Source organism: Adelges cooleyi, unplaced genomic scaffold (genome assembly GCF_023614345.1).
Source record: "Adelges cooleyi isolate 19-005CV unplaced genomic scaffold, UGA_ACOO_1.1 ACOO_flye_CR_arks_rails_tigmint_CR_PRNA_446, whole genome shotgun sequence".
In the NCBI taxonomy this organism is placed as follows: Eukaryota; Metazoa; Arthropoda; class Insecta; order Hemiptera; family Adelgidae; genus Adelges; species Adelges cooleyi.
Genome location: NW_026096129.1, coordinates 524,017 through 540,472, shown reverse-complemented (window position 1 = coordinate 540,472; position 16,456 = coordinate 524,017). Strand labels below are relative to the sequence as shown.

The 16,456-nt window shown below is 28.1% G+C and overlaps 2 protein-coding genes across 5 annotated transcripts; one reads left to right on the top strand and one right to left on the bottom strand.

Moving 5' to 3' along the window:
- The first annotated feature begins 27 nt into the window (after nt 1-27).
- Nucleotides 28-1,488, top strand: LOC126842085 (transmembrane protein 223). Of its 2 annotated transcripts, XM_050578955.1 has the most exons (4): nt 28-580; nt 653-795; nt 1,013-1,171; nt 1,297-1,488. In XM_050578955.1, exons 1-3 carry the CDS (start codon nt 178-180, stop codon nt 1,160-1,162), a joined length of 696 nt encoding a protein of 231 aa, XP_050434912.1. In that variant the 5' UTR covers nt 28-177; the 3' UTR covers nt 1,163-1,171; nt 1,297-1,488. The 2 variants fall into 2 exon arrangements, with proteins under 2 accessions (XP_050434912.1, XP_050434911.1); XM_050578954.1 differs by lacking the exon at nt 1,297-1,488 and having other exon boundaries at nt 1,013-1,248.
- Nucleotides 1,489-2,777: 1,289 nt separating this feature from the next.
- LOC126842086 (uncharacterized) lies at nt 2,778-15,381 on the bottom strand. Of its 3 annotated transcripts, none has more exons than XM_050578957.1 (11): nt 11,872-15,381; nt 11,755-11,784; nt 11,637-11,663; nt 11,281-11,340; nt 5,140-5,169; nt 4,890-4,919; nt 4,783-4,815; nt 4,585-4,635; nt 3,802-3,834; nt 3,487-3,576; nt 2,778-3,170 (listed from the first exon to the last, which is right to left on the bottom strand). In XM_050578957.1, exons 1-11 carry the CDS (start codon nt 11,933-11,935, stop codon nt 2,926-2,928), a joined length of 693 nt encoding a protein of 230 aa, XP_050434914.1. In that variant the 5' UTR covers nt 11,936-15,381; the 3' UTR covers nt 2,778-2,925. The 3 variants fall into 3 exon arrangements, with proteins under 3 accessions (XP_050434914.1, XP_050434913.1, XP_050434915.1); XM_050578956.1 differs by lacking the exons at nt 2,778-3,170; nt 3,487-3,576; nt 3,802-3,834; ... (2 more) ...; nt 4,890-4,919; nt 5,140-5,169 and adding exons at nt 8,397-8,801; nt 9,117-9,206; nt 9,436-9,468; ... (2 more) ...; nt 10,650-10,679; nt 10,897-10,926 and having other exon boundaries at nt 11,872-12,360; XM_050578958.1 differs by lacking the exons at nt 2,778-3,170; nt 3,487-3,576; nt 3,802-3,834; ... (3 more) ...; nt 5,140-5,169; nt 11,281-11,340 and adding exons at nt 8,397-8,801; nt 9,117-9,206; nt 9,436-9,468; ... (2 more) ...; nt 10,650-10,679; nt 10,897-10,926 and having other exon boundaries at nt 11,872-12,388.
- Between the last annotated feature and the right edge of the window lie 1,075 nt (nt 15,382-16,456).

Sequence of the window (16,456 nt, the reverse complement as noted above, 5' to 3'; positions counted from 1 at the left end):
TAAGGATAAGGAAAACGGTAGAAAAGAAATGCTTTTAAATACTTATCTACCGTCATGTTAATTCAGAAATCTTGATAATGACTCTAAATAAGGCTAATGTCTGTGAAATTTATGAACTGTTAATTTGTTTCGGTATAAGAGCGACGTAAAATCTAGTTAAATAATAAAATCAACACAATGTTTTTCATACAAAATATATTCAAAAGCGTACCGTGTTTTCAGTGTGCGTCGTACAATCGTGCGTTAAATACATTAAATCGAATTTATAAAACGCCGCTTAGAGCGTCGAAATGTTTAAATAAAAAATACATCAGCAACAAATCAATATTCGAACTGAACACCAACGTGACAAAAGATGTGCTACTTTTCAAGTCGTCGAGCGACAGAACCTATAAAATTATCAGTATATTTGCCGTCGTGCAGTTTGGATTTTGGCTGACAGTCGCCGATTCGTATTATGCCTTGTTAAACAAAAATGTTAACGACAGCAATGAAAATCATACGGTCTGGTGGATGGATAAGTTAAAAACTAAAGGAAAAATTGTTACTGTCGGCATACCCGTTGGTTGCATCTGTATGGGTGAGTACTTTGACATTTTTTTTTATTTTCAATAAATTGAACTATTAATAAATTTAAAATGTTGTTAAACAGGTGCTATTCTAGTAGCTATATGTGCCGTTTATACGATGAAATCTGTGAAGATGTTAGTACTGTGTAAGGGAGGTGAAAATCTAAATATAACATCCTTCGGACCTTTCAATAAAAACATTGTTACAACTATTCCATTGGACAAGGTTTGTATAAGATTGCGTAGGCTATTTAGTATACTTTGTTTGTGTAGTATTTTTTTTAGATATTTTTTAAACTGCCCACTCAGTTTTTATTTTCATTTACACTTACAGCTTGCCCAAACCATAGTTTGTCAATGATGTATAAAGCTCGCCAACTAAATTTCTAAAATATTACCGTGTACGAATATAACTAATCAATGTTTTAATTTATATTATTTAGATTAGCTGTTCTGTGGGGAGAAATACCAGCAACCAGACCATACCGTTGAAAGTTAAAGGAAAATGGTTTTTCTACACATTAGATAAGAACGGCACAATCTATAATCCCCAACTATTCGACATAACTGCTGGGTTAAAACGGAAAATTTAGTTATGATTAGTTAGTATTCGTTTAGATTGTTTGTAATTAGGTATTTTTAATGTATTATATTATTAAAAAAATGAACTTTGCTTTAACATTGTGTTTGTGTATATCGTTGACAACGATGCTGGCTGGTATTTCAGATTTGTCTCTTGTCGCTGTTTGATGTACATTTTGGAATATTAAAATTCAATAAATACAGTTCTCAAGCAATAAAATCATCAATACATTTATTTGGAATTTGTACTGTAATTGTGTTTTGGTTTGTTGAAACCGAATGAAGTCTCCCGGTAAAGGTACTTCATTTATCTGGGTATTAGATAAAAAAAAAAAATTTGTTAAGTAATCTTTGGCGTTGTGATTAATGGTCGGATGTATTTAAAACCTACATTTAGATCTCTATCATAATAGCTTTAACAGTACGTATTATTCGTACTAAAATTCATGATCATTTACCACGTTCTGATGTTTACTCTTAAAGACAAGCCTACAAGTTAGAAGCCGTACAAAAAGTTAATCATTTTATTCTTTGTTAAAAAAAAAATGAACCTTTTTATCTTGTGTTGTTGACCATTATTAAATCCATCAGTAACAACTTTATCCGATTTAATCTGAACTCTTTCGAGTTTTTCTCGACACTTCTTCATTTCGACACAAATTTTTTTAATTGGTATCATTTAAGTTGCTATATAAAAATATTTTGCCTTAAAGAGATATTCATTTTTTTAATACCTTTTATCACAAAATCAATTCAATTAGAAAAATAAAGTCAAGGACAACTCCTTTCTGCAGTAAACTTTGTACCATAGAAAAAACATATAATTCTTTTTAAATATCTAAATATTGTATTATAAAAGTTGAAACGACAATTTAAAATTTTTAAATTATAACAAACATTTTTTTGTATTTATTTATATGTACTTAGTAGAAAATCAATATTAAATTCAATTCGTCATTAATATAATCAAAATTGATAAAAATGGATTGTTTCCTTTCGCCAATTAGCAATCATTTTGTTGTTAGGTTTGTGTACCTTTTCTGGCTTTTCTGTCCAGTCTTAACATGTATTTGAAAATATTTTCATTTTAATGTTAATTAGGTATGTGTTAGCATACTGTAGCATTAAACTATTATGTACAGAAATAAAATAAAGCATCTATAGTATAATAAAGCCTGGACACGATAAGAAGAAATAAATATATACAGATGATCAACCCAATAAATACTAAAATCTGTTATAATCTAATCTGTCTGATACAAGTATACAGCTAGTTTACTAGCTAGTAAGTGATGGTTATGTTAAATCGTGAAAAAAGTTTTAATGTATGATTTGACTGTTTGTTTTATTTAAGTTGATCGGTTATATCTGAGCAGGAAAAAAGTAAGCCAGGACTCAAGAACGAGAATTGATCCAAGACAGTATAAATAGATGGATGGAGTGTGTAATGACCTAAAACTTACTAGAAATAAATAATGACGAAGAAATGGCTACAGAAGGGAAAAGATGCAAAGGATAAGTATATTTTTATTTTTAAAAATGTTTCATACCAAATTATGTATAGTATGGTAAAAAGTATTAGGAGCCTCTTTAAATCTACACATAAGCAACAAATGTAAGTAAAACTGTTTATTATGGAATACAATAAATGATTTAACAATTATTATTGCAACATGAAATAGGATATCAGTGCTTTATAAAAATATTATTTTAGTACAACAACAATGGTGTTATATAATTTTAGAAGAGTTATACCATTGATTTCTGTTCTAAATTATACTAACTGATCCTGTAGTCGTTGTAGTTCTGTACCGTTTTCGTTAATTTGTACCCATACACCACGATTTTTCCTGTATATTTTTTCTGTAATTCCATTCAATACGATACAAGTACGATTAGATAAGTCAATCTGAGTATATGTTATATATGATGTTGGAAATTGTGCACTCATGTATAATCCTATCAAACAACACATCCTTTTTAAAGCGCCATCATCCGGTATTACCTGAACAGGTTCATCTAAAAAATTAGAAACGATTTTTGTTTATTAATTTGCTCAAATTAGTTTACTAGTTTCTTCTTTTTTTTTTGGTGTAGGACACCAAAGTCATGTTTGTTAAAATATAGTAATAAAATAATATATATGCATGGTGTCCGTACTGGACAGCTATGCTGTTTGTATTACAAGAAAGTATGTATCATCACATGTTAGGTTAATTGTTAAAATTAAAATTAGTCGTATACTGTTATTTTGTAGTGACTTATTTCCATTAAATACCTAAACATTTTTATAAATGGTTCATAATCCATACAACTTCAAATTTATATTATTTACCTAATACACGATTGATTATATTTTTTAAAGCTGGTCCAGTAACATCTCTTCTGTCCTGTGCAAGGGTTGTTAAATCTAAGCTTCCAAAATCTACGAAAATAAATATTTAAATGACCGTGAAAGAATAATAAAAATAAAAAATATTTTAGTTAAATTAAAATGAAATTAAATGTCGAGGTATAAGTCTCTCTCCTCAACAAAAATGATTTTATTAAAATTAAAGTTTGACATAAAACATTACATAAATAAAATGAAGCAAATTTCAACTCTAAAACAAGCAAGGCTATTTACGACTACCGAAAAATTTGTATTTACCTTGGTTGTTATTAATATTAGGATTTGTCATTCCTGTAACAAGGACATCAATTAATCAGTACATGTAAAGTAATACAATCCAATGTAGGGGAAGATGGGGTAGACTTGCATGGCAGGTACATTTGAATAATGCTGACAGAACTATTTTCACGTGAACATATAGCAAATTAAAAATATATTTAATAGTCATGCTGCTTAAAGAATTAGTTAGTGTCATCAATGGATATTGATTTCCGAACGTTTGTGTGATAAATAAAAATCTTAAGTTCAAAATAATGTATAACGTTGATTTATTTTATGTTATGCAAAAAATTATTTTATAAGGATAATAAAACATAATATATGTCTTATTGATATAATAAATATATCAATAAGACACATTCAAATCTGCTCTCTTTCAATTCAAATGTACTTCATAACCGAGAATAAAAATAAATATTCATTTAAACATTTATAAATGATAAATTACTTGATTGGCGAGGTTGGGAATATTATTATTATGTGTGTAAATCTTTATACTACATGTTGGAAATCTCAAACATTACATTTTTTATAGAATAAAAAAAAAATATAATATTATTTTTAATATGAAATCTACCCAGTCTTCTCCTATATATTTTATATAAAGCAGTCACTCTAAAACTGCGATTAATTAAACCAACTATTTAATGCAAAATAATATTGTATACATGTTAATTCGAACGATCATCAAAAGCTTAAGCATAAAACATACATACTAGTATAGTTATCAAATATAAATTATTTTTTTAAATTTATATTTACTGAATGCACGTCTTATTTTCCATCCCATCACTTCCTGGTAATCAATCAATTCTAAAATTTTAAAATAAAATAGATTTTAATGTACCTCCTCTTATTGGTATTTGTCAATAGGTATTTCGGCGATTGTTTTCAAAGAATTTATGTATAATGAATATGAGTTAAATATAATAAATAAATGATATATAAAAATGTGGTTACTGTCAATATATGACATGGGCCTCCAATCTGAAACTAAAACAAAAATGTTGTGTGCATAAAGAATATCAAACTTCACTGTGAGGAACCATGTAAATGAAAATTATTACCCGGTATACAGTTAAGAATATTCAATTTGTCTGGAATTTAACATTACATAAATTAATGATAATGCATTTCTATTTCTATTATTTTATAAACAGGAAGATCAAGATCAAGGTAGAAATAAACATGTGTTACATTAGTAACTTGGAATAATCGTGCTGCACTGTATATTCAACATGCTAGGAATTTCTGTGGAAAACCAAATAGGAATGAAATATTTGAAATTTTTTCATAAAATTCTACGAAAACTATTACCTGGTGCAGCGATCATAAAATTAAGTTTGCCTGAAATTGACATTACACAAATTAATAGTAAAGGATTTGATTTGCTTTTATAAACTATTACATTACATAATTCTAAATTTGAAGTCAAAGGTCAAAGTAGAAAAAAAAACCCATATTAAATAGACTAGATAGAATCTTTATGAAAATACTATGGATGAATTGAAACAGTTGTGAGGATGAGAACAAGTATATCAATCACACAAGGTTAACAGAGCTAATAATATCAGTTTTTCCCCATAAAGATTCCATTTAGATTTCGAAAATATATTTAATATTTGCATCACTTATCAATTGCATAAAGATAAATTCGAATTTTTATATCGTTTTTCAAATATTTTTTTCTATTTTTCAATTTTTTTTTTAATTTTTATTTTAACTAAGACTACCGAAAATGTTGAAATTATCGACTTCATTAACCATTTCTTCAATTATTCGCTCCATTCTATCTAGAGTAAACAAAAAAAAGATTTGTGCTATACTAAAAAATTGAAATTAAATCTAATTAAGTACAACATAAATCTTTAGAAGAATATTAAACCACGCTTTCAGCTGTCGTCATTTAACTCAACACTACTCCTTTGATAAGGTTATTAGAAATTGCTACCGACTTTAAAAATTACACTGTTGCACTTTGCACTATTAATAAAAACTATACTTAAAATTTGCAGAAAATTTGAAAATTATATACACATAAAAAACATTTATGTATTAACATTTAAATTTTAGTCATATCTTACTTATACCAGCTTCCATGATGGATACATCTGTAATATGTACATAATTAAAAAATATGTATGAAAAAAATACAATTTAAAAACTTAAAAAACTATTTTTATAAAACAAAAATGTTACTGACTTGTAACAAAAACCTGTTTCCTATATTCAGCTATCAAAAAAAAAGTGAGGTATTGTAATTTTTTTTTAAATTTTTATTTCCTACCTTAAGTTTGTAATTGTGAAAATAACATAAATACCATCATAATCTGCCGTAACATTGACCCAGATAAATGATAAAAAAAAACAGATAAGTTTCATTTTTATCTGCAAATCATAAACATAAAAGGACTTCATATAATATACATCATCATATACCTAATTCAAAATTTGGACCGACCCCCCGCTGAGTTTTTTGAAAGTACACTGCATGTCTGATACGATAAAAAAATTAATCTGAAGTTTTTTTTGATTTTTTTATTCAATTATTTTGGCTATAGTCGTAAAAAGCACTTTGAGTTTTTATCTTGACACCTATTTTTTTTATCGTTATTTTTTATAAAATAATCTCAGCTTTTTAAAAAAAATATTGATTATTTTTTCGAATAACAGAATGTCATTAGAATTGAGTTTACAATCAAAAATTTTTGTTTTTTTCGTGTGGCAAATTTTTTAGAAATGTTTTCAGAGAGCTGAAGAAACTTTACATAAAATCTATTATAGAATTCTCTCCAAAATATGGATTGTGTAATACATAATATATTTGTATCTTTTTTGGTAAAAATAAATATAACAAAACCGTTCGCTCAAAAACATTGTTAATACCCAATGAATAAAATAACTAGAAATAAAAAATATTTAATACTGTTATTTTTACACTAAAATGTACGGCTCGTTAGCTCATGCCTTTTTAGTTTTAGCGTCATTGCAACTTTTAGGGTTTGATATAGAAATACTTACTGAAATTGTTGAGCTGATTGAATTGCTTAGACAATATTCGACTTGATCGGCTTTCGATAGTAAATGTTCTTTTGCTATCTATGGATAGGCTTATATTTCGACCGACATCTACGAATCTAAGTGGTTTTTGCAGTGAAACTATTTTCGTTTACACAGCTGGTTAAATTTTTTTTCAGTAATTCGACGCAAAGTTTAGTTTATAGGTATTTTTCTTACTTCTGGGATTTTACAATCACTCATAATATAATATCTTGTTTATGCATTAGAGAGTTGCAGTTGAAATTTATTTTATTTTTGGCCAAACTATATAGACTATGCCGAAATGTATAAATGAAAAACACTTAACGAGTAAAATAAGTAATAACAATAAGTAAAATAAGTACTATATTACTGGACGCATTATTTAGTAGTAGTATATTTTTTTTTGAAAAATATACCACGGTTTTACAATAATTGTAGACCCTTTAATGTTATGCTTATACCTTTTAATACCTTAAGCCATTTATGTGTTTTTCGCAGATTTGGTATATTTTACTACTAGATATGTACTACAACGGTCTTGGCCGACACTCACGGATAAGATTTTAAAAAAACGTTGACCAAAAAGAGCGTATTATAATCACTTAATTTAACATAAATACGTTAAATCTACAAAAAAAAATTGTCATACCCGCCAATATTTTTTATTGACATCTATTTAGAGTATTTCTAGTAAGTTATTAGTAGTAGTTTTTTCACTTAAGTTTTGTTTTGGCCTTGTAAAATTGAAAACTGTTATCAAATTCAGAATCAGTCACCATAAAATTATATAATTTGACCACTATTGAAGTATTTTATACAAAAATCCAGAAATTTTTTTTAGCTTTGATGTGGAGCAGCGATGCTTTTGGTTTTACAATTATGTGGGTTTTTTTTGTTTGTCTGTGTACATTGTAATTTATATATAAGTAATAAAGTTTCAACTTTTACTGGCTATAATTTCGAGAATTTTTTAACGATTTATTGAGAAATCTTAAGTAAGTTTTATAAAAAATATTTGGGCTTGAGGCAATGTAAGAATCGAAGCATGCTTAATTAATGTTCCATAGACAGTTTTTTGCAAATTTATTGTAATACTATTGAGGATACTTTTTTTGTTAGTTTTTTTTTACCAGATTATGATAGCTTTTGCCCGATGTTAATAATGGTGAAAAATCAAAATAGTTGACATGTGTTTAGTTGACAATACAACTAGTGCACTGTTTTATTATTTGACTTTTTGTTTTTATTTAAGTCGATCTGTTACATATGAGCAGAAAAAAAAATTAAGCCAGGACCCAAGAAAACCAAGAATAGAAAGAAGACAACGTTGACGCCCCTGACAGATAAAGATGGATGGAGTGCGGAATGACCTAAAACTTACTAGAAATAAATAATTACGAAGAAATGGCTACACGAGGAGATAGATGCAAAAGATAAGTACATTTTTATTTTTAAAAATGTTTTTTATTGAATTCTGTATAGTATGGTAAAAATTATTAGGTGTCTGTTTAAATCTACACATAAGCAACAAATGTGAGTAAAAATTATTTATTATGGAATACGTTAAATTATTTGACAATTATTAGTGCGATATGAAATAGGATACTAGTGGTTTTTAAAAATATTGTTTTTAAACAACAAAAATGGTATTATATAATTTTAAAAGAGTTATACCATTGATTCTGTTTTAAATTATACTAACTGGTCCTTTAGTCGTTGTAGTACTGTACCGTATTCGCTAATTTGTTCCCAAACGCCACCATTTTTGCTGTATATTTTTTCTGTAGTTCCATCCAATAGGGTACAAGTACGATTAGATAAGTCAATGTGAATTCTTTTTATATATGACGTTGGAAATTCTGCACTCATGTATAATCCGATCAAAGTACACATCCTTTTTATAGCGGCATTATTCGGTATATCCTGAACAGGTCCATCTAAAAAATTAAAAACATTTTTTTTCTTATTAATTTGCTAAAATTAGTTTACTAGTTACTTTTTTTTGGTGCAGGACACCACTGTCATATTTGTTAAAATAGAACCATGAAAAAAAATTGAATATGCACGGTATCCGTATAGGACAGCCATGCTGTTTGTATTACAAGAAAGTATGTGTCATCACTTATTTGGTGAATTGTTAAAAATAAAATTAGTTGCATCCTGTTATTTTGTAGTGATTTATTTTTATTAAATACCTAACATTTTTTATAAATGATTCAAAATCCATACAACTCCGTATTAATATTATTTACCTAATAAACGATTGATTATATTTTTTAAAGCTGGTCCAGTAACATCTCTTCTGTCCTGTGCAAGGGTTGTCAAATCTAAGCTTCCAAAATCTACGAAAATAAATATTTAAATGACCGCGTTGTGAAAGAATAATAAAAATAAAAAACAGTTTAGTTAAATTAAAATGAAATTAAATGTCGAGGTATAAGTCTCTCTCCTCAACAAAGATTATTTTATTAAAATTAAAGTTTGACATAAGACATTATATAAATCAAATGAAGCAAATGTCAACTCTTAACAAGTAAGGCTCTTTACGACTACCGACAAATTCGTATTTACCTTGGTTGTTTTCAATATTAGGATATTTCATTTCTGTAACAAATACATAAAATCATTACGCAGTAAATAAATATATCAAAGTGGAAAATAGGGTAGATTTGCAAACGGGGTAAATTTGAATAATGCGGATACTGATTACTGAATGATTATGAGATACATAAATATAACTTCATTAAATACAAAAAAATTGTATTTAAGTCCAAAATTTGGTTTTCGATCAGTTTAAATCAATGTAATACAAAATATTAACAATTATAAAGTGCGGTGGATTTGAATATTCTATCCCGTAGAATATCCATAGTTTTATATTTTCTTTAAACACAAATTTTTAAACATCCATCTTACCATAGGAAAAAAATATATTGATAATTATATATTTTTTTCAACTTTTATAACGCATATAGGATCTATTTTTGTACAAAAACACATGTTTCTACTTCAAACGTACTGTCCTTAAGAATACATAGTTTTTTAAAAAACATTTAAATTCTTCACAACATTTCAAGGCATCGGTTGTGGCACAATTTTAAAACTATATTTAGTTAATTAATGTATAAAAAAAAATGCAATTTTGAACTTTTTTCAACTGAAATAATTTATTAACTGAAAAATAGTTTTAAAATTGTGCCCCAACCGATGCATTGAAAATGTTATGAAGAACTAAAATATTTTTCACAGCTTAAAACGCAGTATTCTTAGAAACAGTATATTTGATTTAGAACGAGTGTTTTCAACCAAAAATACGGCTCTTAATGCAAAATATTATTGTTTATATTATAATTCGAATAATCATCAGATGCTTAAAAATAAATTACATGTACAGCTATATGACTTTAAGCATTAAATCGTTTTTTTTATAGTTTTTCTTTAGAACTTCGAACTAGTATAATTATAAATGTTTAAAATGTAATATTTACTTAATGTACGTCTTATTTTCCATCCCATAAAGTCCTGGTAATCAAGCAATTCTAAAATTTAAAAAAATAGATATTTTATTGTACCTACCAAAATGTCATACTGGTATTTGTGAATAGGCGCTAAGTGAATGTTCTAAAAGTATTTATGTACAATAAATATGCGTTAAATATAATAAAAAAATGTGGTTACTGTCCAAAATTGGAATGGGTCTCAAATCTGAAACTAAAACAAAAATGTTGTGTGCAAAAAGAATATCAAACATTACTGTGTGGAACCATGTAAATGAAAATTATTACTCGGTATACAGATGGTAGTATTCAGTTGTTCTGAAATTAACATTAACAAATAATGGTATTGCATTACATTTTCTTTTATATTATTAACAGAAATATGAAGATCAAGGTAGAAATAAATATGTGTTATGTTAGTAATTTGGAATAATCGTGCTGCACTGTATATTCAACACGCTAGGAAGTTCTGTGGAAAACTAAATAGGAATGAAAAATTGGAAATATTTTCATAAAATTCTACGAAAACTATTACCTGGTACAGCGATCATAAAATTAAGTTTGCCTGAAATTTATATTACACAGATTAATAGTAAAGGATTTGATTTGCTCTTATAAACTATTGCATTATATAATTGTAAATTTGAAGTTAAAGGTCAAAGTAGGAAAAAACCTATATTAAATAGACTAGATAGAATCTTTATGAAAATACAATGGCTGAATTGAAACAAAGTATAATAATTACACAAGGTTGCCATTTAGATTTCGCAGAAAAATGTAATATATGCATCATTTATCAATATTGCATAAAGATAAATTTGTTGCAATTTTACAACAAGTTGCAATTTTTATATTGTTTTCTAGTATTTTTCTCTACTTTTATCTTTATTTTTATTATTATCATTTTAACTAAGACTACCGAAAGTGTCGAAATGATTGACTTCATTAACCATTTCTTCAATTATTCGCTCCAATCTATCTGTAATAAACAAAAAAGATTTGGGCTATACTAACAAATTGAATTAAGTACCATATAAATCTTTAGAATAATATCAAATTACTCTTTAGGCTGTAGCCATTTAACTCAACACTAACCTCTAACACTCAAACTCCTTTGATTAGGTTATTAGAAATCGCTACCTACTTTGAAAATTACACTGGTGCACTTTTTACTATTGATAAAAACTATACTTTTAAATTTGCAATAAACTTGAAAATTAGGTTCACATAAAAAAACATTTATGTATTAACATTTAAATTTTAAATATATCTTACCTGTACCAGCTTCCATGATGGATACATCTGTAATATGTACATAATTAAAAAATATGTATAAAAACATTGGATTCTAAAATCTTAAAAAACTTTAAAAAAAAATAAAGATGTTTCTGACTTGTAACTAAAACCTGTTTCCTATAATCCGCTGTAAAAAAAAAGGTGAGACATTGTAATTTTTTTAAAATTTGTATTTTCTACCTTAAGTTTGTAATTGTGAAAATAACATAAATACCTTCAAAAACATCTGCCGAAACATTTACCAAGATGAATGGTACAAAAAACCCGATAAGTTTCATTTTTTTCTGCAAATATTAATCATAAAAGCAGTTCAGAAGTGCAGTAAAAAAGGTTTTTGTTTCGCAAGACTGTTTGTTATTTGATAAATATATTATATATGAGGCGCTAAGATGCCAAACCGATTAACTCCACTATTTTTTAAATTGCGAATAATAGCATGGTCGGATTACAAAAGTGTATAATTAACAGTGGCAATGATAAATAACTCCATAGTTGAATTTTTCACCACTAGAGTGCACCAAGTACATTGGCAATTGTACTTACATTGTTTCAAATAACATTAACTACCTGTCCTGAAAAATTTCATTTTATGGATTTAATCAGTTTGGCTTCTGAGCGCCTCATATTTGAGTCAATACGCCAAATATGAACGTATACTAACACATAGTCAATGTCTTGTTAAATTTATTTAGAATGGTCGACGATTCATGTTTCAGTCGTTTGTACTCGATAGTTTAAATTATAATCGTTTATTCTCAATGAAATTAATATTTATGTATTATATACTTCCATTAGAGCAATCTCACACTAACTGTTTATACTTCATAGATTATATTCTTTCAGAGCTCAATTATACTTGTATTTTACTAGACTGACAATGTTCAAAACAAAATGCAACTAAAAAAACATTTTCATAGATCCTTAAATTGTAAAGGGTGGGGCAGTGAAACGGGCGATTTTCCCATTTTTTTAAAATTTAAGTATTTAATAATGTAAGAAAAACGAATCTGATGTACCTTGCGTGTTTAATGATAACTAGGCTCGATTTTTTAAAGGTCTTATTTTACAGGCAGATATTTAAATAGGTATAACCTCCAAAGTGTCTTGCAGATTGTTTGTCACTGACCAAAACTTAGTGCACAAAAATACTGCATGATAACGCGGTTCTTTAAAAATTAGCGTGGGTTTTGTCTAAAGGATTGCTTTAGTTATGTAGTAATTCACATAATTATGCATTTTATTACAATTACGATACCTTCAACGTATAAATTCATATTACAAGCTTATAAGTTTATTAATTATGATTTATTTGAATAGGACTAGTTCGGTTTGAAATGATAATAAAACGATGTGTCGGGTCGCGGCCATGCAGATATAAAAATATGAATAAATCCTAAAGCCGGATATAATATTTTATGACAACGCCCATAAGGGAAACAAGCAAAAAACAGTATCTAACCGTAAACTCAGGCCTTTACGGCGGATATAAACAAGATAAAAATTCGAACGTTGTAAAATAACATAAACCAAAATATTTTCAAAAATAAAAACAGCAAAAAAACGTGGATTTAATCGTGGATATGTTATCTCTTATCACTTATATTTTTCTCTTATATCTTATTACTTGCTCCAATCGACTAATCACCTAATTAACATCAGTTGACTTTTCTGGAAACCCCACTAGATGCAATGACCTAACTGCAAAATTTGGTAAAATGGGCTAAATGCTTCAACGTGTTGAAAAATATCGAATGCATAGGGTAGCGAAATGATGTACCTATAGTTGTAATAATTTCTCAAGCATTGCCATTCCATTAAAATTACATCCCATAACATTTCGGTGAAAATAATATGGTTTTGTAAAATTTCAATTTGTGCTGCAGTTGAGTCATTGTTCTACCGGGGCGGCGATATAATATATATTTTTTTATTACTGCGTTAATGCGAAATAATTCAATCTGCTAAAATGGTTTATAACGTTTCAATTGATCTTAATAAGACCTATAGCCTGTCATGTTGGCGAATAAAAAAAATCCACGCCAAATGAACAAACAGTAGCGATTTTACCATTAGAAGTAAACACACTTCCAAATGTCAAATGAGTCAACCGTTTCACACAGACCTTTCTGCTTGAGGACGAATGTGTAACTCTTCGTACATGATATATTCATATTTTTTGTACCTATCGCGTAAATAAATAAATATTTCAAGCTGATAAAATGTTTTTTAACGTTTCGAGTGATCTGTTATTTCTATTAACCGTAATCGAACTCGCATCGTTTTCGCACCAATTTAAACCGATTGAAAAATACATCGACGGACTAAATGCACTTTTAAAAAATTACGGATGGGACCGACTCAATCACGTGCAAGTCCAATATCACGATAACTCATGCACTCGGTCTTCGTTTTCGGGAAATTACCTGTTCATAGACCCCAAACAGCCCGATCAATCGAATAATGTCACTAAAGAAAACGTGGAAAAAAAATATTGCATGGCCAATAAGCTGTTGGGATGCGTGTACGCGAATGCTTTGTTTGAGTTCCTACTTTTGACTAAAAGCATTATGGACGAATGTGGTTACGAGATACGTCTTGCGGATCAAAGAAAATATTGCAAAAAAAGTTACTACAAACAAAAGCGTGCACCAGGTGAGGACAGCAGTAGTGAGCCTGTTCAAGTAAAACCCGATAATTATCGGAAATCCTTTAAGCTATTCCACACCCTTATAGAACAATTCGAAAAAAGCAAAAACATGTTTGATCACATGTCGCGTGCGTTGAACTATTTGGTAGAACCGTTGACAAAAAAGAAAACATATGTTTTAATCCAAAATCGTATACAATCGTTCGCAACTAGCGTGATTAAGATTCGTGATGTTAAGACCACACTGCAGTATGCATACACCCACGACGCCAATGTAAAAGTTAACCAATATTTTCAAGGTCTAAAAAAAATTTTAAACCGTCAAGTAAGAGACGCTGTGTTACCTTTAATAGATAAATATTGCATACTACCGAGAAATGCTGATGCTAATGATCTTGGTCTTAGTCTTAGTCTCGACCAAAGTTCTTCGAAGGACGCCGAAGAAACGGTAGAAGAAGATGAAACAACCGACCAGTCCCTTGAGGAAAGTGAACACACTGAGGCCGTATTGGAGATCGAAAAACACGTGAGAAAGGTCGTAAAGGAATACTTTTTGGATTTAGGGTTTGAGCACGTTTAAGTTCGTAATTATTTATTTGTAAACAAATAATGTTTAACACATCTTATTTTTCTTTATTTAAAATAAAAACTTGGTAGGTATTACCTAGTAAAAATTTGTTTCTAACTAAATTTATAATTTTTCTTGTACTATTATTTATGTTGCTAATATACGGTTTTTTGTGTGGGGATTTATATATTTGTTATTTAGTATACTTTGGTTTTCAATCAAAGTATTCATTTATGTAAGAAAAACGAATCTAATGTACCCGCGAGCTCGAAAATAACAAGGCTCTACTACTATGACGTTGCGATCGATGAAGACAATATGAGTTATATGTATGCTTGGAAATCAAATGGTTCGTATATTCTATGGTAGAAAAATAAATAAACGATAAATATATCAATATATATATAATAATCTTTAAGTACTGAGCAGATAAGCATAGGTAAGGCTCATTCAGATTGTTGAATTTATTGCAAGCACTTGCATTTGCACTTATGTTATACATTTTAGTTATTCAGCTATTTTAGTGAAAAAAAAAAAAATTTTTTTTTAAATTAAGGTTGATGCATAATATAGCACCGAGTAGGTGTTCTAATTTATATTATTATTATTTATTAAAATATATAAATAGGCATATATTACCTATATTATCATGTAACTGCAGAAATTCTATTTTATTTACATATAATGAAGTAGAAAAATTTCTGGAGTTAATTATGTGTAATTAATAATAGTATAACAGAAAATTGCTCAAATTTGTCCATTTTTTAATTACAAATTAGATTGTAGGCTTTTTAAATTATTTTCTTAGCTTTTAGCTTCGATGCAGATTATTCAATTTTATCACTTTTATTTACAATAATTCCTGTAGACCTGTGGCCTCCCCGTCCACTAGTTGCTTTGATTCCATTATGCCTATACTCTACTGTACTAGTCCTCTCGGATACAATCACTTTCAAATTAACGCTTTAATGCTTATTTGCATCTCAATTTAATATTTTCTAACTTTGCTGGCTTACACTGTGCTTGGTTTGGACTGTACTGGCTTGAGAATACTGACTACCGATTTGCATCGAAGCGTTTTTTCAAAAGTGATATTATCACTTTCAGATTCAAAAAATTCCTGTAAACCCACTGTATTGGTTTTTATAGTATCTTTGGCGATTAAAAAAAAAAATTATTAAAAACCAGGTTCTTATATAAAATTAATTCAGCTTTCTATTTTTTTAATTAATTTTTTTTTTTGACTAATAGAAAGTCATTACAATTCAGTTTATAACCTAAATTTTTTTTCGGTGGGTAAAATTTGAGAATTCTTCTAATATAAAACTCAAGAGCTGAATGTTAGCCTGAAGATAGATCTTTGGTGAGTCAATAACTGAAAAAACACGAAAAGTCATAAAATTTGGAGTAGCAACTCTATAAATCACAAATTTTATCTAGTTGGTACTTGGGGGGGGGGGGGGTAAAGTTGAAAAAGTTTACTTCTTCATAGACGAAATTTGAAAAAACAAAAAAAAAACCGTACGAGTTTTTAAGTTAGAACTTTTTACTGGCTATAATTCCGAGAAAAAGAGTTGGATCTAG

What these genes read in the sequence shown, in the direction of transcription:
- LOC126842085 (XM_050578955.1), top strand. Translation starts at nt 178, where the DNA reads ATGTTTTTCATACAAAATATATTCAAAAGCGTACCGTGTTTTCAGTGT. An exon ending in CGTTGGTTGCATCTGTATGG is followed by an intron (nt 581 to 652) that starts GTGAGTACTTTG and finishes GTTGTTAAACAG; the next exon opens with GTGCTATTCTAGTAGCTATA. An exon ending in CAACTATTCCATTGGACAAG is followed by an intron (nt 796 to 1,012) that starts GTTTGTATAAGA and finishes TATATTATTTAG; the next exon opens with ATTAGCTGTTCTGTGGGGAG.
- LOC126842086 (XM_050578957.1), bottom strand. Translation starts at nt 11,935, where the DNA reads ATGAAACTTATCGGGTTTTTTGTACCATTCATCTTGGTAAATGTTTCG. An exon ending in CAATCATTTCGACACTTTCG is followed by an intron (nt 5,170 to 11,280) that starts GTAGTCTTAGTT and finishes TGTCAATTTCAG; the next exon opens with GCAAACTTAATTTTATGATC. An exon ending in TAATATTAATAACAACCAAG is followed by an intron (nt 3,577 to 3,801) that starts GTAAATACAAAT and finishes TTATTTTCGTAG; the next exon opens with ATTTTGGAAGCTTAGATTTA.